This window comes from Peromyscus californicus, unplaced genomic scaffold (genome assembly GCF_007827085.1).
Source record: "Peromyscus californicus insignis strain IS unplaced genomic scaffold, ASM782708v3 Scaffold_19__1_contigs__length_69161282, whole genome shotgun sequence".
Taxonomy (NCBI): domain Eukaryota; kingdom Metazoa; phylum Chordata; class Mammalia; order Rodentia; family Cricetidae; genus Peromyscus; species Peromyscus californicus.
This window is the reverse complement of record NW_026294491.1, coordinates 52,644,684-52,667,131: the sequence shown is the minus strand read 5'-3', so window position 1 is coordinate 52,667,131 and position 22,448 is coordinate 52,644,684. Positions and strand designations below refer to the sequence as shown.

Below are 22,448 nucleotides of genomic sequence, written 5' to 3'. Positions count from 1 at the left end.
AACATGTAAATGTCAAAGATGATTGAGTTTCTAGAAAAGATGAAAAAATGAATGAGGAGGCTTAAAAGAAAATGTATTTTATTTGAATACTGAATACATTCTGTTAGGACACTGATGAGCTGAGAATGGAATTCCTTCAGTGCAAAAAAACCCCTGGCAACAATACAAACAAAATCCCTAATGTACCAAAGTGACATACGACTCAACAGCCTGTGGTTCACTCCAGGGATCTCATTACCTGACAGGTCGCAGTTTAATTTATTTGATCCATAAGTGTTTGGAACTGTTAGAAGCAGAAAACAGCAAGCCCCCAAATTCCACATACAAAATGACACACAAATGAATACATAACAACTCATTAAAGATCAGGATTAACAAATAGAAACAGCTAAAATTTGTGCTTTAGATAAAGGAGGCAAACAAATATGGCCAACTAGTTTTGAATATTAGGATGACAACATCATTTTCATTTCCGAGTAAGACATTTACCACCTATTGAAATCGATCTTTCAAACACAAGAACCTGCTCTGTCAGGTCCAGTAGAATGATGGCAGTTTGGCTCTTGGCTCCTCTAGGTGCTAAAACCACAGTAGGACTAGTCTCAGGATCATCACGAGGCTGAATAAACAGAAGAGAAAGGGAAGGTCACTGTGATGGACAGGAAGGTCATGTGCTCCCTGTCATGTTCCTGTGCTGTGGCCTCTAAGGGTTCTATTAGCCCTCCATAGAGCAGCGGGCAGGGCATTAATTTTTCTTGTGTTCTGACTTCTCAGATGCATCTTAAAAACATTCCCTGAACAGATAAGAGAAATCTAACCCTGATGCTCAGAAAACCTTGGATAACAGATTAAGGGAGAAAGACCAGGAGAAATGTAAACTTCCAAAAGCTACCCAAGAAAAGCAACTGTAAAAAGTAATCAAGGGTGCTGGAGAGATGGTTCAGCAGTTAAGAGCACTTGCTGCTCTTCCAGAGGACCAGAGTTCAGTTTCTGCATTCATGGCAGCTGCTCATAATAATTAATGATATGGAACTCCAGCTCCAAGGGGTCTGATGACCTCTTCTGGCCTCTGTAGGCACCTGCACACTCATAGCATATACACAAATGTGGGTACACACACACACACACACACACACAAGTGTTTTTTAAGAAAGAAAAAAGGATCAAGGAGAAATTCAGTGGGGACATTTTTTTTAGAGTACCAGGAACATTCCATCACCTGGGTCCTTTCTTCATCACTAACCCCCACTTTTGATCCTTCTTAGCATCAAACACTATCCTCAGGTCAGGGGTACTAACTGGAAAGTTGCCTTTGGCAACTCCTCACCACACCACAAATAAAAAATATCATACTAGATAAATACAGAGCCACTCTAGAAAATTCTACAGCAACAAAAGATCACCAAACTATTCAGGAGGCTTTAACTCAAGGCAAACGTACTACTGATACTTTGAAGTAGTTTCTTCTTATCTTGGTTTTTGCCACAGACATCTTTAAACATTGGGTCAAACTGTATTTGATGTGTTTTTTAATTTTATTATGACATTATTCATTTCCAATGACATGAGCTGGTTTTTCCAGCACGATATGCAAATGCCTATTTAATATCTCTTAAACAGATAAAATATTTACATTTATTTTCTGGGCACCTTTAATTTTCTGGCTTATGTATTTTCTACTAGAAATACAGCCACAGTGAACATTAGGCCTTGTGTACTTCTTTGAAATAATTTCTGAAAAATGAAAATGTGTCCCAAAGGAAGGCAATGTTTATGGCTTTCAACACTCAATGGCAGCTTCCAGGAGGAATTAGAAACATTTTCTCTGTTTTACTTGATAATATGTTTAATTTCACAGGATCAGGGCTGGGGATATAGCTCAGTGTCAGAGTGCTTGCCTGGCATGTGCAAGGCCCTGGGTTCAGTCCTCAGCATTGCAAGATAACAGTTACTAACTAGTAACTAGCTGTGGGAATGAGATTTGTTCCCCAGGCTCATGTGTGAGTGAACACTTAGTCTCCAGCTGGTGGTGCTGTTTGGGGAGGTGATGGCATCTTTAGGAGATGGAGCCTGGTTGGAGGAAGTATGTCACTGCGGTGTGGGCTTAATTACTTGAAAATCCATCTAAAGGAAGGAAGATTTACTTTGGCTTGTTTTCATATATTTCAGCCCCAGGTTGGGTAGCTCTATTGCTTTGGACATGAGACAGGGTGTTAGGAATGGGAACATGTGAGCTAGAAGGCTTCTTAGCTGGTAGTAGCCAAGAAGCAGAGAGAGAGAGAGAGAGAGAGAGAGAGAGAGAGAGAGAGAGAGAGAGAGAGAGAGAGAGAGAGACAGAGAGAGACAGAGAGAGAGAGAGACAGAGAGAGAGACAGAGAGAAAGAGAGAATGTTAACCTTTGAAGCACATAATATCAACATAATTGAGTTTTATACATAATTTTCTATAAGCAAAAAAAAAATGATCTCAAAGTAAGTAAATTCTGGGTAAGATAACAGACTAGAAGCCTCCTCTGTATGACTCATTGAAGGAGAAGAATTGGAACAGAATATAAAAATAGACTCTTTTCTAAAGAGAATCAGAGGAAGAATACTATAAATTTGTAAAGATGGTGACAAGACACCCAAAAAGTGCAGAGGAAAGACCAGCACACTGAAGTAAGCCAGGCCCACATTGCTCTAGATGCACAGTCCCAGGACAGCTGAAGAGAGACAGAACCTCATCCAGACCTAAGCCCTGCAGCCCTGGGAAAGCCCAGTATCTTCACAAATCCCAAACCCAGTTGTAGCTCCTGGTGGACACTGATTCTTCTGTCACAGCTGAAGACACCACAGACAGCCGTAGAGAGGAACCCGAGTCTGTCATTCTGTGACCTGGAGGTCAGTGAGCAGGTGCTGTCTTCAGAGGCAGTCTAGAGACAGGGACAGGGTCTGCCTGTTACACTACAGAAGAGGAAGAGGGTGGCCCGGTCACGAGGACAGCAAAGGACCAGCTTCATGATGGGAAGACGGGAACAAAGGAGAACTAGGAAGGAGTACACAGAAAACTCCCTGGTACTATCAGGGGGGACAGAAGAGAATAGACAACCATCCAACCAATCAGAAAACAACCACAAATTTATAAGAATTAAGTCAGGTGTGATGGTGCACACCTTTAGTCCCAGCACCAAGAGCCAAAGGCAGGAGGATCTCTGTGAGTTTGAGGCCAGCCTGGTCAACATAGTGAGCTCTGGGACAGCTAGGGCTACAAAGAGAGACCATGCCGAAAAAGAAAAAGAAAGAAACACACCTCACTGGTGAAGACACTCACAAAAGGAGAGTCAAATATCAAAAATAAATTTATTAAGCAAACGAAAGCCCAAAAGTAAGCTGGTGTATTATTTTGATAGTGAACAAAATTGACATTAAACAAAAATTAGAAAATATAAAGGTCACTACATAATAAGAGAACAATTCATGAAGAAGACATAGCAATTATAAATATTATACATACAAAAATTTGAGTTAGCAACTGTATAAAGCAAATATTAGTGAGCATAGAAGACCAGGCAGATCTGTCTGGATACAATAGCAGTGGTTGCCTTTAACAGCCCAATCTCATCTTTAGATGCGTCATCCAGCCCCAAATCGAACCAAGACACTTCAGATTTAAACTTCACCACAGATCAAATGGATTTACACAGATACTCAGAATATCCTATCATACACATGCAAAACACACATTCTTCATTATAGCTTACAGTGCCATCTCTAAAATACTCCATAAGGTAACTACACCTGCCTATAATTAATCTTTTTAATGCTCTTATTTTTTAGACTGGGTATGGTAGCAAACTCTTTTAATCCCATCTCTCAGGAGGCACAGACAGGCAGATCAATATGAGTTCAAGGTCAGCCTGTTCTACATAGTTAATTGACCCGTCCCGCGGGCCAGGTTATTGGGGAGACCCGAGGAGGCACCTCCTGAAAGATCAATGGGGGCGAGAGAGAAAGGAGACCAGGCACATAAGGGAAGACAGAGTCAGTCTGAGTCGCGTCAAGGTCTCGTTTATTGACTGGGTATTGAGGCTTATAAGCAGGGCTTCAGGCAGGGAGGGGGAGCAGGGGAAGGAAGGAGAGAAGAATGGAAAATTCCTAAGGAAGGGTGAGGTCGCTTTGGTCCCAGGCCCCTGCAGCTGGCTGATTAGCACCTACTCCAGGAAGTTGTACAGCCCTCGGTTAGGCCAGGAACCTGTTTTTGCAAGGTTTGATAAAGTAAGGAAGGTCACACAAAATTCAAGACACAGCTGTCCGGAGTCGGTCTCCAACAGTTAATTTCAGGCCATTCAGGGTTACATAGTGAGACCATTTCTAAAAAGCAAATAAAACAAAATAATTATAAAAAAATAATCTGCCTGTAACAGAACGAAAGTATGACTATGAAGTCCAGAAAGTTTAAATATGCATAACTGAAAAACTAATTAAGTATTTTATATCCTTATTGTTTTGTGGGGTTGGGTCTATTTGGTTTTAACAGGTACCTTTCCTGGTATGCCAGTCGGCACTGGAGGTAGCCATTTTGTCCCCTTTACCAGGAAGTTTCCTTGGACCCAACATTCCAGCCTTTCGTTGAGGACAAGGGATGACATACTCTTCTTTAAATACTTCCTGCTGGAACTAGAATGTTGTTGTCAGGACCCAGGAAGGCTGGAATGCTAGTCAAAGACCGGGAAGGGGTTCAGGCAATGGGCGTTCATCAGAAGCATCTGGTTAGCTGACCCAGCTGAAGGGACAGTGAGCAATCACACCGGAAAATTACTTTCCCAGAGGGGAAGGCATTTATTCAGATCATGTTGTTGAAACAATGAGGGATCCTAAGAAGGTTCTCATTTTCTTTGGGGTAGAGAAAGTGTTCTGTGAGTCTGAGGGGAGAGAGAAGGCTGGGGTGAGGGTGGACATGGCAGGGTGGGAAGGAAGCCAGGAGAACTCAGAGGCAAGCATCGGGACGCTACTGCCTCCAATCCCTGCGACTCTTCCAGGGTTTGGTGAATCCCCTAGGACCGGTTTAGACTTTCCAGTTCTCAAGATATAATCACATTACTTTCCCAAATACTTTCACTGTGGAAGGAATAGTTTCAGCAAATGAATGTTACAAGATTTAATGTACATGATGTTGGATTAGTTTGTGCATTCTGGGGAATTCTGTTATTCCCCACACCACAGCATCCTGGAGCTTTCCTCAATACCTGGGCTGCTGCTGTACAACAGAGAGCAGAGGGTTCGTCCTGGTTACTATTTTCAGTCTGGAGAGCAAAACTGGAGTGGCATGAGAATTTACCAAGAGGCACGACTTCCTGTCAACTTACAGTTCTTTTCTGGGAGCTGATCTCCCCGGACTCGCAAGATTCAAAATGCTTTCCAAATCTGACATTCTGTACCACTCCTCCCGGATGTCTAAGGCTAGTAGCCCTGGTCTCACAGCATGAAAGCTGGATCTTGATGTCACACCTACATCGGTCTGATCCTAGAGACAGTAAGCTGTAAGGGAAGTCGGGCTTTAAACCAGATCAACATGGATTCTTTGGACATCCTACTTTACCTTTTAGAACGTCAGTTCCCTCCATTGAAAACGGAAACAATTTGTAGACAGCCTGTATGTACATTGCTTGGCTTCCTAAAAATAAAATAAAATAAAAAACCAAAAAAAACTTTCTTCATTTGGGAATCCTAGCTAAAGGAAGGAGTTGCTGCACGCGTCGGTCCGCCGGAAGGGGGCAGCAGACTCCAGCCCTGCGCTCCCGGGACCCAGGAAGCGTGGACAAGCAAGTCTCCCGCAGATCCAGAGCTGCACCCCGCTTCCGGGCCTCCGAAAGCAGAAGGACACGGGATCAGGGACGCCGCGTCCCCTGAAGCGGCTCCGAAGAGGACGCCGCTCTCCCTGCTAAGGTGGGACCCGTTGCGGCAGTGCGCTGGCGCGGAAACTGCTTCCGGGGTGAGGTACTGCGCTTGCGCGGCCCCACTTTTCCTCTTCAGCTGCAGCAAAGGGCTCAGGGCTGCAGGTGAGCTGTGCACCCATCCCATAAAGGAAACTTTTCTTGCAATGGCATGAAAATAAACGGGTCTTTGCTGAGCATGCGCCCTCTTCTTCAATCTCTCAATCTCCAAATCAAGAAAAAAATTCAGAGGACCTGGGGAAGGAGGCATGGAGGCTGCCCTCCCAGAGCTCTTTCCTGTCCTGATGCTGGCAATTTCCTGAATTTCTGCCTTCCCGGGGCCCTAAATATCGCACATATTTTACCTTCTACCTTGCCGGAATGGGGTGGGGGGTGGTGATCGGTAAGGTTCAACCAGACTTCCTTCAAAAATGGCTTTCATCCCTGCGTAGCTCAGACGTAGGCAGTTGTTTTATTTTTGCGTGAAAACGCTCTGTGTATATTTGTCTGTAGATCTCTTAGTGGGTGGATCAGATCTTGGAGGACTTGGGGATGAGCAAGACAGGGATTTGCCCTTCAGTTTTGTGTGGTGAGCAGTAAATCATTTTGCTGCATCGCATCCAGGATGCTTTCTGGCCTTGTGTAGGTAGGTATCAAGCTTTCTGTCTTTTGCAGGAACATTCAATGAATGTGCCTCTCTCTTCCAGCCACACCCCATTCCTTTCATGTTCTTACAGCCTCTCCCCTTAATGCTTGGTTGTGGTCTGGACAAGTGGCCTCTGCCATGGAGAAGAAGCAAGAAATATGATTGACTTGTGTGAATTTTCTCAGTGTGCAAGGGTTGGGAATGGAGTTCCTTTAGCCTTCTTTAGAACAACACTCAGTTCTCTGTGGAGATGAAGGAACTGTTGGGTTCCCGACAATATAGGCAGGTGGGGCAATAGAGGGGATAATTTTCAGCAGGTTGTTTGTGTGAGGCACCCAGTCACCCAGTCACTCAGGGCAGTGAGCTTGGTGCTGTGTGCAGGTCAGCAATGGATGCAACCGTGGCTTTGCCCTCAATGATCTTGACTGGCCAAGAGAAGATAATCAGACAGGCAACACACCATAAGCAGTTTCACACCAAATTAAAGGAATTTATTTCTAAGAAAGGGTCACAGAAGCAGTTGCGGGTGTGGGGGGGGGGGGTCTCGGGAAGAAGGGCAATCTACTTTTCACACTTTGGGTTAGCTTAGAAGAAAATACAAGGCCCAAAATTACTATCCAATGATGAATGATCTGTCTTTCTAGCTTCAGATTCCTAGTAAGAGTATCTTCCTGGCTGTTAGACACTTCAGTCTATATTCCAAATGCCCCTCCTCTTATGAATTTGCACGAGTGGAGGACCCCCAGCTGGCCAAGCAAGGCTATCCCACGCAGGAGGGAAAACATGCTGGACAGATGGGGGCGGGCGTGGAAAGTCATTCACACCCAGGCATTGCATCCACCCGAGAGTTTATTGTAATAGAGAGATGAAGAGAAAGATAGGAAGGAGAGGGAGAAGAGAGGAAGAGAGAGAGGGGGGGGAAAGAGAGAGAGAGGTCAAGGGTGCACATCTCCTGGGAGGAAAAGCAGGAGAGAAGAAGGGGAAGAGTTTTCCTTAAAATGAGACTTTTACATCAGGGCTCAGGGCGGTGCCAAGGGGCGGGTCAGAATATTAACACCCCCCCCCCCCCCCACACACACACACACTTGCTCCTGACTGCCCCAAGGCTCTGACTCAGGGAAAAGCATCAAGACTACCCACACCCACATCTCCTAGAGGTCCAAGCCAGAGACCTGTAGGAGTCATCCTGGCCAACTTCCCTGCCTTTCTGTCCCCAGCTGCAGGCTGTGGATTCTAAATGCTGAATACTCTCAAATTCATCCACCCTCCACCGTCACTGTTTCCCTGGGGTGGATTACTCTCCTCAACCAATGAGGTTACTGCAGTCAGCTCCCACTTTATGCCCTGCCTTCCTGGTGTTCCCCTACCACACCTAGGAAACATTTGGTAGACTTGAAGTCAGATTGTAAGGCTTGCTTATTTAACCCTTCACTGGCCTTGGGACAGGAGCCACACACTCCCTTTGCGGGGCTGCTGAGTGCAGGGTGGTATTTCTGACCAGGTGCTCTTTTCACAACCCATTTGTTTCAGTTTTAAGATTTGTCCTTATTATTTGTTAATTATGTGTGTCTCTGTGTGGGTTTGTGCACATGAGTGTACTTGTCCTCGGAGTTCAAAGGAGGTCATCAGATCCCCTGGACCTAGAGTTACAGGCAGTTGTGAGCTGGCCAACATGGCTGCTGGAAACAGAGCTCAGGTTCCTTGCCAAGTGATCCCCTCTACTCTTTGCGTTTCATTTTATTTGCAAACATGCCTTGCATTCCAGCTCCTGGAAGCCTTTGCACATGTTCATTCACCTGCCTGGAACACTTGCTCATGCACTTATTCCTGCTTTCCCAAGATCCCAGCGGGGACCTTCCCTCCCCTGGACATCCTCCCTTAGGCTCCTGTGTCCATCAGATGTCTGTCCTCCCGGGGTTCTCCACCGTCTGCTTCTCCCTGTTCTGTTGTACAGTAGACGAGCCTGTGTCCACAACCCTTCTGAGACTGCTTCCTTCTGCCTTGCACGTAGATAATGCTCAATAAATACTTGTTGAGAAGAAGGGAGTTTAAGTATGCTTTATTGAATGTCCAAATGATGGATTTACTCTATGTCAGTTGGTGGGGAAACAGTAATAGCCTTAAAATGGGAGTAACAATAAAATAATATTACTGCACAGATAATACTTGTTTTAACATATACTTTTATATAATTGACATAGTAATTATATATAATTATGTGATAGACTTGGCATTTTAATATCATGTATTTAATGTTTAATCAACAGATTAGGGCAATTGGCATAGCCATTACCTCAGACATTTATTATTTCTTTATGCTAGGGCCATCCATAATTCTATATACTAGCTGTTGAGGAATCTGGTTTTTGCCAACCACAGCTATCCCATTGCGCTGAAGGACATTAGACATTGTTCCTCCTTTACAGGGACACTTTGTACCCCTTAATCTCTACCTCCCCACACCATTTCCAGGCTCTGGTAACTCTTCTTTGGCTTCCATGTGTAAATGAGAACACATGGAATTTGTCTCTCTGTACTTAGAGCAATTAATGTTCATTGAATGCTCAGTGTGTGCCAGCTACTCTTCTGGAACTTTAGTTCATTTTTACAGTAACCATGTGAGCTAGAAGTTTCTAGTTTCCTTTTGTGAAAATGGAGAAATGGAATTACAGGACAGTTGAGGAATGCACCTGATTTTATACAGCTAGTAAGCTGTGGTATCAGCTTGAAGCCAAGGTCTGTGGTGTAACATGATTTATCCCTTTGTAGTAACAAGTGGGATTTACTCTGAGATGCCCATAGGGCAGAAGAGTATCAGTCACCAGGTGGATGATCCACTGTGGTCACAAGGTATGGGGCCATGCAGGAGAAGAATCCATGATGGAGAACTCTGAAGAGCATCCTTCCCACTGTCTATTCACCTTGTTCAGCCCAATAACTCAGTTCTCAGGGATGGTACTGCCTGGTTTCCAGCAGCGAGCCTTCCTTGATACTGAAATCTTAGCTGTGTGTGGTTTGGACGTTGCTTGCGCTCTCTGTGCTCCTGTTTTCACATCTGGGAAACACTTACAATGATGACACTTCCCTCCAAAGTTTCCCAGTGATTGACTGGGGTGGGATAGAATCACGTGCTGGTGACTCAGAATTGTCTTTCTCGTCACCCCATAGTGGTTTCTTCTTAAACTTTTTCCATTTTTTATTTGTTTAGCTTTTAAATTTTATTTTAGTTAGTTCTTTACTCCCCACCCACACACATGGCGGTCTCATTGTGCAGCGCTGGGTGGCCTGGAACTCATGGCATAGTCCAGGCTAGCTTCAAACTCACATCAATCCTGCCTGGGATTTAAGGAATATGCCACTATGCCCCAGTCAGTCCCTTCTGTGTGTGTGTGTGTGTGTGTGTGTGTGTGTGTGTGTGTGTGTGTGTGTGCCATGGAGACCAGAAGAGGGCGCCCGATGCCCAGGGACTGGAGTTACAGATAGTCATGAGGTGCCTGTAGGTTCTGGAAATCGAACCCCAGTGTTCTGAAAGGGTAGCCTGTACTCTTCATCACTGAGCTGTCTCTCCAGCCCCCCTGTTATTATTTCTTCGTCTGTACTTCAGTCAACAAATGCTCTGGAACCCAGCGCCTCCCTCCATGTTATGCCCCTTGTGCCACTTCTCGGGCACAGATGAAATGTACTGGGTTAGTTCATCATGCAAATGTGAGGATTCCTTCAGTGTTGCCTCCTTTTCTGTGACACCCTCCTCTGAGGTTTTGTGTGTGTGTGTGTTTCAGACAGGGTCTCACATTGTAGCCTGACTGGCCAGGAACTCACTATCAAGTGAGGTTGGCCTTGAACTCCCCAGAAATCCTCCTGCCCCAGCCTCCTTCATGCTGAGATTACAGGCCTGAGCCACCACACTGGGTTTACAGTAAGCTTTAAGTGACTCTGAGGTAAGTTGAGCTCTTCTGAGTCAGTCTCGTGAGACTGGTGAATCGAAAGAAGGAGCAGTGGGAAAATTAAAGGAATGCACAGGAGAGCCAGGGATTCAGCTCAGTGGTAGAGCTCTTGCCTCGTGTGTGCAAGACCTGGATTAAACCCCTCGCTGGCACACACATGCTCTTACACATGCACACACACAGGCAGATGCACAGGAAACCTCACACACCATCACTCTTTTCATATTTACTAACATACTTATTTTTTCCTATGGAAAATAGACTAAAAATGGTAAAATATAAAAATGTCAAGATGCTGTGGCTATACAGGTCATAGGCCTTAGGGGAGAACCTACTGCTGTTATTCTCCCAAATGGAAATGGTATTAAAATGACTCCTAATACCTTATTGCTATACTCATAGATTAGTGCATTTTTCAGTCCTCATCAGAGAAACCTCTTCTTACAGGAGTCAGTAATTAATACAGACTCACAACTTACGCTAAGCACTAACTGGTATGTCTGGCATACCCCTCCCTGCAAGGCTCGGGGATCACCTAGGAAGAAGGGGTGGAGAGACTGTAAGAGCACGAGGTTGTTGATGACTAGGCTCAGTGTTTTCTAGACACAGCAGGGCACGTAGGAACTCACCTCGATTCTTACAGCATGCACAAGTCCTGTGCAGACTCAAGCCAGGACGAAATCCCAGGGTGGAGATGTGGAGATGGACACAAAGTCCCACCCCTAACTGAGGAGCTATTAGCATTTGATTGGTGCTGGGAGAGGGAGGGTCACTTTTCTTTAAGGATATAACCCAAGAGTATTTTAGCCACACGAGTTGGACGTTATGGGAATGAGAAAGAGAGGAAGCACACAAAGTTGGGTGGGTAGGGAAGTGGGGGCGGATCTGGGAGGAGTCGGGGGAGGAGAGAGTATGTTAAAAATACATTATGGAATTCTCACAGAATTAATAAAAATATTATTTAAAAAATTAGTAGTCTGGGGCTGGAGAGATGGCTTAGTGGTTAAGAGCTCTGGCTGCTCTTCAAGAGGACCCTGGTTCAATTCCCAGCACCCACATGGCAGCTCACAACTATTTGTAACTCCAGTTTCAGGGGATCAGATACCTTCATACCAATGCACATAAAATAGACTAAACTTAAAAAAAAAGAACTAAAAAAGCAAAAGAAAAGGAGAGAGTTAAAAAATCAATAGTCAATATAGAATTTAGCAGGCTAAAGATCTACATCACATCTCATCTGCATCCCTCACTTTGGGGGACATGTGGAGATGAAGGGGCCATGACCTATGAATCCACAACAGGCTAGTGCAGTGGTTCTCAACCTTCCTGATGCTGTGACCCTTTAATACAGTTCCTTATCTTGTGGTGACCCCAACCATAACATTATTTTCATTGCTATTCCATAACTGTAATGTTGCTACTGTTATGAATCGTAATATAAATATCTGATATGCAGATGGTTTTAGGGGACTCTGTGAAAAGGTCATCCAACCTGCAAAAGGGTGTGACCCACAGGTAGGGAACCGCTGAGTTAGAGGCTGGTTCCTTATCCCCTGAGGCTATCTTATTTCTGTTGCATTTTGGGTGACTGAGGGCAGGGTTTCAGTGACTCCTGTCCTCATCACTGGAGATGCTTTACCCGCCCTATGATTCACAGGACAATCAATTAGTTTTAGGGAAGGGCAATTATAATGTACAGTGATTTACTGTTGATTGCAAGTGGATTTCTTGACCACTGGGATGTTAGTAACAAAGCCAATGGTCCGAGGAATCCTCATTTAGAGGAGACAGAATCCACTTACTGCAGAGCTCTCTATAGACAAAATCTAAAGAGTTGATGAAGAAGTCATTGAGAGCAGAGGCTGGGGGAAGGTGTTGCCTGTGTCGTAGGTTGAGGGAAAGAGGGCCGTGCAGGCCTGGAATCGAGGATGAGTTGTAATGTCTAGTCAGCCTGAGCAGGAGCAGGAGTCTCATTTAGAAATGAAACAGCTGAGGGTATAGCAGATCTTGAAGACAGGCAATGCAGAATTAGCTGAGGTGTCTCCCACCCCACATGTGTGTTTGGAGTCACGAGATGGAGGATAGTACAAGAGATAAGGATTCAACTTCCATTCTTTGGTGGTCCAGAGAAATTCCATAGTTTTGTGGGATACCTATCATTTGTATACACATTTGTTCTCCAAAACTCTATGTAATATGCCCCTCACTCTTTCTTTAGACTTGCATCCTCACCAATGGACCTGGTTGGTTTTGGTTATGCAGCCCTGGTGACAATTGGAAGTATTTTGGGATATAAGCGAAGAGGTAAGCCAAAACTTTCCTCCTTTCCCTCCTTCCCTCTCTCCCTCTCTTCTTCCCTCTCTGCCTCCCTTCCTAATACATTGTCTCATGTAGCTCAGGCTGGCTTCAAACTCACTACTGATCTGCCAAGTGCTGGGATTATAGGTGGGTACCACATGTCCTGCACAAATTCAACAAAGGAACTTAGTGGGGAGCTGGGGGCTGTTGTGGGAATTGGTGGCTGTAGTGGGAGCTGGTGGCTGTAGTGGGGAGCTGGTGGCTGTAGTGGGAGCTGGTGGCTGTAGTGGGGAGCTGGTGGCTGTAGTGGGAGTTGGTGGCTGTAGTGGGAGCTGGTGGCTGTAGTGGGAGCTGGTGGCTGTAATGGGGAGTTGGTGGCTGTAGTGGGGAGTTGGTCACTGTGCTGGGATCTCCTGAGGATCTGTGAACAGGATAAGAAGCTATAGATGTCTTTGAGGTGGCTGAGAACCAGCATGCCTTGGGAGATATTCATGGAGAGAAGGGAGTTATGTGGGGCCAAGCATGGCAGAGCCTTCTAGGCTTCTGTCTTTCACAAAACTAATTTCACCAGCAATTATGAATTGCATAATTAATTAACCTTCTTCAAGGTAACTTAACCCCCCCACTTACATAAAAAGAAAACATTTTATTTAAGGATACTTAATTGTAAACAAGAGGAAGGAGAAGTTAGAGTCTGGTCCTGAGAATGTTCTGTTTCATAATTAGGTATTAGTAACATTACTGTTTTTATAATAATTTATTATATATCTATTTATGCAGGAAATAGATCACTCAGCTTTTGAGAGGCAAATCATAATTTTCCAACCCCACAAGATAAATTATAAGGATATAAAATACTTAGTTACATAGTTTTTACAGTTATAAATATTTAGACTTTTCTGAACTTCATAATCAAATTTTTATTGTTTTATAGGTAGATTCTTTTTTATATAATTAATGTTCTTTTGTTTTTTAGAATGGGTCTCACTGTGTAGCCCTAGCTGACTTTGAAGTGACAGAGATCTGTCTGCTTCTGTCTCCTGAGTGCTGGGATTAAAGGTGTGAACCACCACACTCAGCTTAAAAGAATAAAAACATTAAAAAAAAATAAGTGCAGGCAGGTGTAGTTAGCTTGTGGAGTATCTTAGAGATGACTCTGTGAGCTGTAGGAAGAAAGTGTGTTTTGCATGTGTAGGATAGGATATTGTGAATACCTCTGTAAATCTATTTTGATCTGTGATAAAGTTTAACAGGGTCTCTCTTTGTAGCCCTAGCTATCCTGGAGCTCATCATGTAGACTACGTTGGCCTCAAACTCACAGAGATCCTCCTGCCTCTGCTTCCTTGCTGGGATTAAAGGTGTGCACCATCACACCTGACCTAATTCTTATAAATTTGTGGTTGTTTTCTGATTGGTTGGATGGTTGTCTATTCTCTTCTGTCCCCCCTGATAGTACCAGGGCATTTGGTGTGTGCTGTTGGACATGATAGACTCCTTCCTAGTTCTCCTTTGTTCCCGTCTTCCCATCATGAAGCTGGTCCTTTGCTGTCCTCGTGACCAGGCCACCCTCTTCCTCTTCTGTAGTGTAACAGGCAGACCCTGTCCCTGTCTCTAGACTGCCTCTGAAGACAGCACCTGCTCACTGGCCTCCAGGTCACAGATTGACAGACTCGGGTTCCTCTCTATGGCTGTCTGTGGTGGCTTCAGCTGTGACAGAAGAATCAGTGTCCACCAGGACCTACAACTGGGTTTGAGATTTGTGAGGACACTGGGCTTTTCCCAGGGCTGCAGTGCTGGGGATGTCTTTTTGTATGCTGTGAATATATGTTGTTCCCATTGGTTAATAAATAAGCTGCTTTGGCCTATGGCAAGGCAGCCTAGAGGCAGGTGGGAAATCCAAGGAGAGAGACAGGAAAGAGAAAGGCAGAGCCTAGGAGACACCAACCTGCCGCCCAAGGAACAACATGCCAGCAGACCGGTAAAGCCATGGAATATGTGGGAAAACATAGATTAATAGAAATAGGTTAATTTAAGATATAAGAGCTAGCTAGCAAGAAGCCTGCCATAGGCCATACAGTTTGTAAATAATATTAAGCCTCTGCGTGATTATTTTATAAGCAGCTGTGGGACCACAGGGCCAGGCAGGACCAGAGAAAACTTTTGACTACACTGTGTGTGTGTGTGTGTGTGTGTGTGTGTGTGTGTGTGTGTGTGTGTCAGGGGTGTGTGTGCTTAGATCTGGATGAGGTTCTGTCTCTCTTCAGCCATCCTGGGACCGTGCATCTAGAGCAGTGTGGACCTGGCTTACTTCAGTGTGTTGGTCTTTTCCTCTCCACTTTTTGGGTGCCTTGTTACCATCTTTACAAATTTGCAATGTTCTTCCTCTGATTCTCTTTTGAAAAGAGTCTATTTTTTTTCCTATTCCAACTCTTCTTCAGTGAGTCACACAGAGGCGGCTTCTAGCCTGTTCTCTCACCCAGAATTTACTTACTTTGAGATAAGATTTTTTTCTTATATAATCTCTCTCTCTCTCTCTCTCTCTCTCTCTCTCTCTCTCTCTCTCTCTCTCTCTCTCTGTGTGTGTGTGTGTGTGTGTGTGTGTGTGTGTGTGTGTGTGTGTGTGTATCTGTCTGTCTGTCTGTTATTGGAGGGTATTCCCCAGAGAAGACTGCTCGGACATGGGTTTAAACCAATAGAAAGCCTTTATTAGCTGGCCAGCTACTATACTGAGTGTTCAGGATCCCAGTGTAGCTCCAAACCTTTCTCAGGATGGGCTTTTAAGCACAAAAACTATGTTCTGGGTTGACAACCTCACTTAACAAGAACAATTAGCCAGAAGCAGAACTACTGAAGCCAAAAAGCAAAGTTAGTTATATTTGGAGACTTTCCTAGAACTGTGGACTTTGACGGGTTAGGGCTTTGTTTTCATTTTGTCAGGTGGTGCTGTCTGTGTGCTGAGTTTTACAGCTAGAATGGCACTTCCATCGTGGAGTCAGTTGTGCTAAGGTCCAGGAGCCTACTAAGGCCTTAGACCCTGTTACGCTGTGTCTGTCTGTCTGTACCTACATGCATGCATGGACAGCTGCAGTTTATGAACCCAGCTGCATAGCTGAATTCCCTGTGGGTGTTTAAAACAGAGAGATACTTCAGCTTCCACCCAGGAGTTCTAATCTAGAAGATTTCCAATTAGTTGAATTCTCTAAAGCAAGGATTACATGCAAATTATTCACAGTGTCTCCAGCATGCAGCTCTCTGTCCAGCGCATAGGAAGTGCTTAGCATTTATATGGTGCATTGGGGTGGGTGGCTTGACTAGACACAGAGGGCTGTGTCTTCTGCTCTCTGGGTGTAGTCTCCTTTTGTGTTTAAATGCTGATATCTTGAGGCTAGAAGATGATTATTCAAGACAGAGCCATTGCTTAACCTACACAGCCCTTCTCTCCTCACCCTTGTAAGATAAAATTATTTATGAAACCCATTTCCTATAATCACAACTCCTTAGTAAAAAGATGCTACCAAGGAGACTGGGGCGGGGCGCGGGGTGTGATGGAAGAGGAGGAGCCACTGAGGAAGGCTATCTTACTCTTAACGTGATGTCTACCTCTGCAGTGCCGTGTTCATGCTCTCCCGCCTTGCATTTAGTGTTTCGCAGGAAACTACCTGTGAAGAGGTCCATACTTAGTTTGCCTTCTTCCCTGTAGTGGTTTAAAAGAAAATGGCCCCCAAAGGGAGTGGCACTGTTAGGGGGTATGGTTTTGTCAGAGTGGGTGTGGCCTTGTTGGAGGAAGTGTGTCACTGTGGAGAAGGGTTTTCAGGTCTCATATATGCTCAAGATTCCACCCAGTGTCTCAGACCGCTTCCTGTTGACTGTAAGATGTAGAACTCTCAGCCACTTCTCCAACGTCATGTCTGACTCTATACTGCCATGTCCCACCATGATGATAATGGACTGAATCTCTGAACTATAAGCCAGCCCCAATGATATGTTTTCCATTATAAAAGTTACCGTGGTCACAGTGTCTCTTCAAATCAATAGAAACCCCAACTAAGACAATCCCTGTATAATGCCCACATAGGAAAGTTAGACTTATGGGTTAGACTTAAAATGATGGAATGAGTTCCTTTCGTTTTTCAACTTTCCCTCTCTTTAGTATTTGCCTTTTTTTTTCCTTTCTTTTTTAGTCAGGGCCTCTCTATATAGCTCTGGCTGTCCTGGAACACTGCATAGACCAGGCTGACCCCAACCTCACAGAGATCCACCTGCTTCTGCCTCCTGAGTGCTGAGATTGAAGGTGTGTACCACCACACCTGGCTGCAGCTCTCTTTTCCCCTTCTTCATTTTAAGAATACTTATTTTCATTATTTTTAATTGTGCATATGGGTGGGTATGTACACATGAGGGCAAGCACCCAAGGAGGCCCTGCAAGAGCGGTCTCACGATTAACTGCCGAGCCCTCTATCCAGCTCATGAAATCCCCCTCTCGGTTTCTCTCTCCTCCCACAGGTGGAGTTCCATCTTTGATTGCTGGTCTTTCTGTTGGACTTTTGGCTGGCTATGGAGCCTACCGTGTCTCCAATGACAAACGGGATGTCAAAGTGTCCTTGTGTAAGTGACGTGTTTTCCCCAACTACGGAGGATCAACCTGGAAGATGCCCCCTTGACACTCTGTACCAGGCTTACTAGAAAATGAACTATCAAAGTTAAGTGTCTATGAGTCCATGGCAAGCTTGAACATCGTTTTACTGCTTTCCAGACAGAACTGATCAAAAATAACAGTACTGACAGCCTTCCACCTCATTTCCATAACACATGTTACAGGAAGTTGAATCAGAAAAAGCATGGAGTTATGACTAGATTTTCTTTTAGCTCTCTTAGGTGTACATTTAATGTGATTTTTAAGTTGCTGTGAAGACGCCTTTGTGCTACCTTACGTCATTCTGTTTAGGGCACAGATAGCTTTTATGTACAGCTGTGCCTTAGGACTGTCTAAAAGAACAGTACTTTTGCTCATTCTCATAGCATCCTTTTTTCCTGGGCTGAGCGAGAGAGTGCCTATCGTTTAACCCCCAGGGTATCTGGTTTTAGTCTTTTCACTAGAAACGTGGATGATGCTTAACATTCTAATTTATGGTATTTGGGTTTCAGTTACAGCTTTCTTCCTGGCCACCATAACGGGTGTGAGATTCAAGAGGTCCAAGAAAATAATGCCTGCTGGTCTAATTGCAGGCTTAAGGTAAGAGCCGTTCTGATCCATGCTTCCCTGTGCAGCATTTCAGAGTGATGACAGTCTACGGCAATACCACCCTGAATATGCCCAGTCTCGCTGAATAATTTTTTGTGAAGAATTAATTTTCATGGGGATGGAGCGATGGCTCATTTACTGCTCATGCAGAGGACCAGGTTTGGCTGATGACCATCTGTAACTCCAGTTCCAAGGGATCCAACACTCTCTCTGGCCTCCATGTGCACCAGGCACACACACACACACACACACACACACACACACACACACACACACACTCACACACATGCATGCAGGCAAAACATTATTACACATAAAATAAAAATAAATGTTTTAAAAAACAAATTAATTTCCATGCTAGAAAAGTGACTCAGTCGTTATGAGCACTTGCTGATTTCCCACAGGAACTGAATTTGGTTCCCAGGAAGCATATCAGGTGTCTTACAACCACCTGAAACTTTAGGTCCAGGGGCTTAGGCAATGTCTTCTGGACTTTGCAGGCAATCACACATACACATAGACACAGACAGACAGACACACACACAAACTATGGAATAAATCTTTAAAAACATTTTTAGAAGGATTAACTTTTGTTTGAAAGGTCAAATAATTGTTACGATAAGTCTAATTATAACAGACAGAATGATTCAGTCGGTCTTTGGAGTGACAGCATTCCTCTCTGATCCACTTTATAGTGTCCCATCAGATGTACACACTTATCTTTATCAGACTAAAGAGTTAAGTTCCCCCTCAATTTCCCTCAAGATTCCTCCACTTGTAGCAGTAAATTGGTTTAGTGACAGTCTGAGTCATTGAATTTCAAAGAGAGATAATTTTTTTTTTTAGTAAATAACCTTAAATTTCTCTTAATTTGATTAAGTATATTCATTTCATTTTTTGGGGGGGGTTGGGTGATTAGTATATTAGTTGCTTTTCTGTTACAGTATTAGATTATCCTGATAAATAGAGGAGGAGAGGGCTTATTCCAGGGGGATGTTCCAGAGGCGATACTGTCCATCATGTCAGGTCAGGGACAGCAGCACTGTGTGAGACAGCCTGGGAAACTGGAAGTCAAATGATCCCATTCTATCCACACCAAGAGAAAGGGAAGAGGGCCAGGCTACAAAACCTCAAAGCCCGCCCCTTGATGACACACTTCCTCCATCCAGGCTCCACCTCCTAAAGATGCCATCACCTCCCCAAACAGCACCACCAGCTGGAGACTAAGTGTTCACACACTCAAGCCCGGGGGAACAATTCTCATTCCCACAGCTAGTTGTTAGTTAGTAACTGTTATCTTGCAATGCTGAGGACTGAACCCAGGGCCTTGCACATGCCAGGCGAGCACTCTACCCCTGAGCTACATCCCCAGCCCTGATCCTGCGATTAAATATATTCTCATGTAAATTAAATATATCATCACGAAATTAAATATATTACCAAGTAAAATATAGAGAAAATGTTTCTGATTTCTCCTGGAAGCTGCCCTTGAGTGTTGAAAGCCATAAACATTGCCTTCCTTTGGGACACATTTTCATTTTTCAGAAATTATTTCAAAGAAGAAGTATGCAAGGCCTAATGCTTACTGTGGCTGTATTTCTAATAGAAAATAGTTAAGCCAGAAAAATTACAGCTGCCCAGAAATTCACCAGAAAGTAAATGTAAATATTTTATCCATTTAAGAAATATTAAACAGGCATTTGCACATCATGCTTGAAAAACCAATTGGCATCATTGGAAATGAATAATGTCATAATAAAATATAAAAACAGTATGAAAGCACACCAGATACAGTTTGACCCAATGTTTAAAGATGTCTGTGGCAAAAACCAAGATAAGAAGGAAATACTTCACAGTATCAGTAGTATTTTGCCTTGGGTTAAAGCCTCCTGAATAGTTTGAGGGTCTTTTTTTTGCTGTAGACTTTTCTAGTATGGCTCTGAATTCATCTAGTGTGGTGTTTTTATTTGTGGTGAGGAGGTGCCCAAGACAACTTTCCAATTGTGCCCTGGACCTGAAAATTATGTTTGATGCTGGGAAAAACCAAAAGTGGGGTACTCCAAAAAAAAAAAATGCCCCTACTGAATTATTCCTTGAACCTTTTTTCTTTTGTAAAAAGATTTGTTTCTCTCTCTTCCTCTCTTCCTCCCTTCCTCTCTCTCTCTCTCTCTCTCTCTCTCTGCCTCTGTGTGTGTGCGTGTGTGTGTGTCTACACACACACACACGCACACACACATACACACACATACACACACACACACTCACACACATGAGTGTACATGCCTTGAGTGTGCAGGGGCCTACAGATGTCAGAAGACATCATCAGACCCCTTGGAGCTGGAGTTCCATATCATTTATTTTTATGAGCACCTGCCATGGATGCAGGAACTGAACTCTGGTCCTCTGGAAGAGCAGCAAGTGCTCTTAACTGCTGAACCATCGCTCCAGCACCCTTGATTACTTTTTACAGTTGCTTTTCTTGGGTAGCTTTTGGAAGTTTACATTTCTCCTGACTGTAGCATGAATCTTAAAAGGACTTATTAATAAAATCAAATCCAGGACCAGGCATTAGGGTGAATGCTGGAAGATCAGAAAAACAGAACAAGCCACAGCTTCCTCACTTCACCAGTTCCTCAACTAATCCTGTTTCCTCAGATTGGAAGCCTCTGAGTCCTCATCCAAATGGGTCTCAGCTGAACTGCTGTTCAAAAGCCTAAAAGCCTAACCAGCCAAAAGCGAAACCATGCTCTAGTTCCTGGTCCTCACGCCTTAAATACCTTTCTGCTTCCTGCCATCACTTCCTGGGATTAAAGGCTATTGTCATCACACCTAGCTGTTTCCAGTGTAGCTTTGAACTCACAGAGATCCATCTGGATCTCTGCTTTTGGAAAGCTAGGATTAAAGGCGTGTGTGCCACCATTTTCTGGCCTCTATATCTAGTGGTTGTTCTGTTCTCTGACCCCAGATAAGTTTATTAGGGTGCACAATATTTTGGGGAACACAATATATTACCACACTTGACCTTTCTCCCTTAATCTGTTGTCCAAGGTTTTCTGAGCATCAGGGTTGGATTTCTCTTATCTGTTCAGGGAATGTTTTTAAGTTGCATCTGAGAAGTCAGAACACAAGAAAAATTAATGCCTTGCCCGCTGCTCTATGGAGGGCTAATAGAACCCTCAGAGGCCACAGCACAGGAACATGACAGGGAGCACATGACCTTCCTGTCCATCACAGTGACCTTCCCTTTCTCTTCTGTTTATTCAGCCTCGTGATGATCCTGAGACTGGTCCTACTGTGGTTTTAGCACCTAGAGGAGCCAAGAGCCAAACTCCCATCATTCTCCTGGACCTGGCAGAGCAGGTTCTTGTGTTTGAAAAATGGATTTCAATAGGTGGTAAATGTCTTACTTGGAAATGAAAATGATGTTGTCACCCTAATATTCAAAACTAGTTGGCCATATTTGTTTGCCTCCTTTATTTAAAGCACAAATTTTAGCTGTTTCTATTTGTTAATCCTGGTCTTTAGTGAGTTGTTGTGTATTCATTTGTGTGTCATTTTGTATGTGGAATTTGGGGGCTTGCTGTTTTCTACTTCTGACAGTTCCAAACACTTATGGATCAAATAAATTAAACTGCAACCTGTCAGGTAATGGGATCCCTGGAGTGAACCACAGGCTGTTGAGTCGTATGTCACTTTGGTACATTAGGGATTTTGTTTGTATTGTTGCCAGGGGTTTTTTTGCACTGAAGGAATTCCATTCTTAGCTCATCAGTGTCCTAACAGAATGTATTCAATATTCAAATAAAATACATTTTCTTTTAAGCCTCCTTATTCATTTTTTCATCTTTTCTAGAAACTCAATCTTCTTTGACATTTGCATGTTTCAGTATTAGTAAAAAGGATGTCAAGGGAGTGTTGTTTGCACCAGCTCTCCATCCTTCTCAGGGCTTCTCCCTCTCTTCCCCCTCCATGTCAGATCACCACTCCATTTTAAGAACAGTTGTAGCTGGTAGTGTCCAAGGCAGTTTGAGGACCAGATGGACCACCTGCTCATTTCCACTGGCTCCTGTGGCCTCTGAGAAGTCAGTCATGCCCTGAGGACTCAGTGTCTTATCCCTAAGGGATAAGGCATGGTAGCATGCCCTCCAGGGCACCAAGACTCACAGTTTCAGTCCTTTGGTGAAATGGGAAGGGGTGGAGAGCTCTGGCTGCCAAGCTGGAAGGCAGGGGAACTTACTCTTACAAGCAGGTTGTTACACTCTCAGCCATCAGGAATTGAGAGATGGAGAAAGCAAACCCACTAGGTGAACCACAGAGGAAACCTGTACATACTTCTTTGGTACACTTTAAAGGATCCCCTTTAAAACAGAAAAAAGGAATCCCCTCTGACCCAGTAATGACAAAGAG

At 44.1% G+C, this 22,448-nt stretch overlaps 1 protein-coding gene and 1 long non-coding RNA gene across 5 annotated transcripts; one reads left to right on the top strand and one right to left on the bottom strand.

The window, feature by feature from the left end:
- Positions 1 to 61: 61 nt before the first annotated feature.
- LOC128114914 (uncharacterized) lies at positions 62 to 5,693 on the bottom strand. 2 transcript variants are annotated; one of them, XR_008219938.1, is made up of 2 exons: positions 5,578 to 5,693; positions 62 to 619 (listed from the first exon to the last, which is right to left on the bottom strand). It is a non-coding gene; the product is annotated as an uncharacterized LOC128114914 (long non-coding RNA). The 2 variants fall into 2 exon arrangements; XR_008219939.1 differs by having other exon boundaries at positions 62 to 4,349; positions 5,578 to 5,687.
- A 104-nt stretch (positions 5,694 to 5,797) lies between these two features.
- On the top strand, positions 5,798 to 21,863 carry Tmem14a (transmembrane protein 14A). 3 transcript variants are annotated; one of them, XM_052745353.1, is made up of 5 exons: positions 5,798 to 6,037; positions 12,720 to 12,805; positions 17,303 to 17,404; positions 17,945 to 18,032; positions 21,306 to 21,863. In XM_052745353.1, the coding sequence occupies exons 2-5, from the start codon at positions 12,736 to 12,738 to the stop codon at positions 21,343 to 21,345; spliced, it is 300 nt and encodes a 99-aa protein (XP_052601313.1). In that variant the 5' UTR covers positions 5,798 to 6,037; positions 12,720 to 12,735; the 3' UTR covers positions 21,346 to 21,863. The 3 variants fall into 3 exon arrangements, with proteins under 3 accessions (XP_052601313.1, XP_052601314.1, XP_052601312.1); XM_052745354.1 differs by having other exon boundaries at positions 5,805 to 5,924; XM_052745352.1 differs by lacking the exon at positions 5,798 to 6,037 and adding an exon at positions 6,422 to 6,553.
- The last annotated feature ends 585 nt before the right edge of the window (positions 21,864 to 22,448 follow it).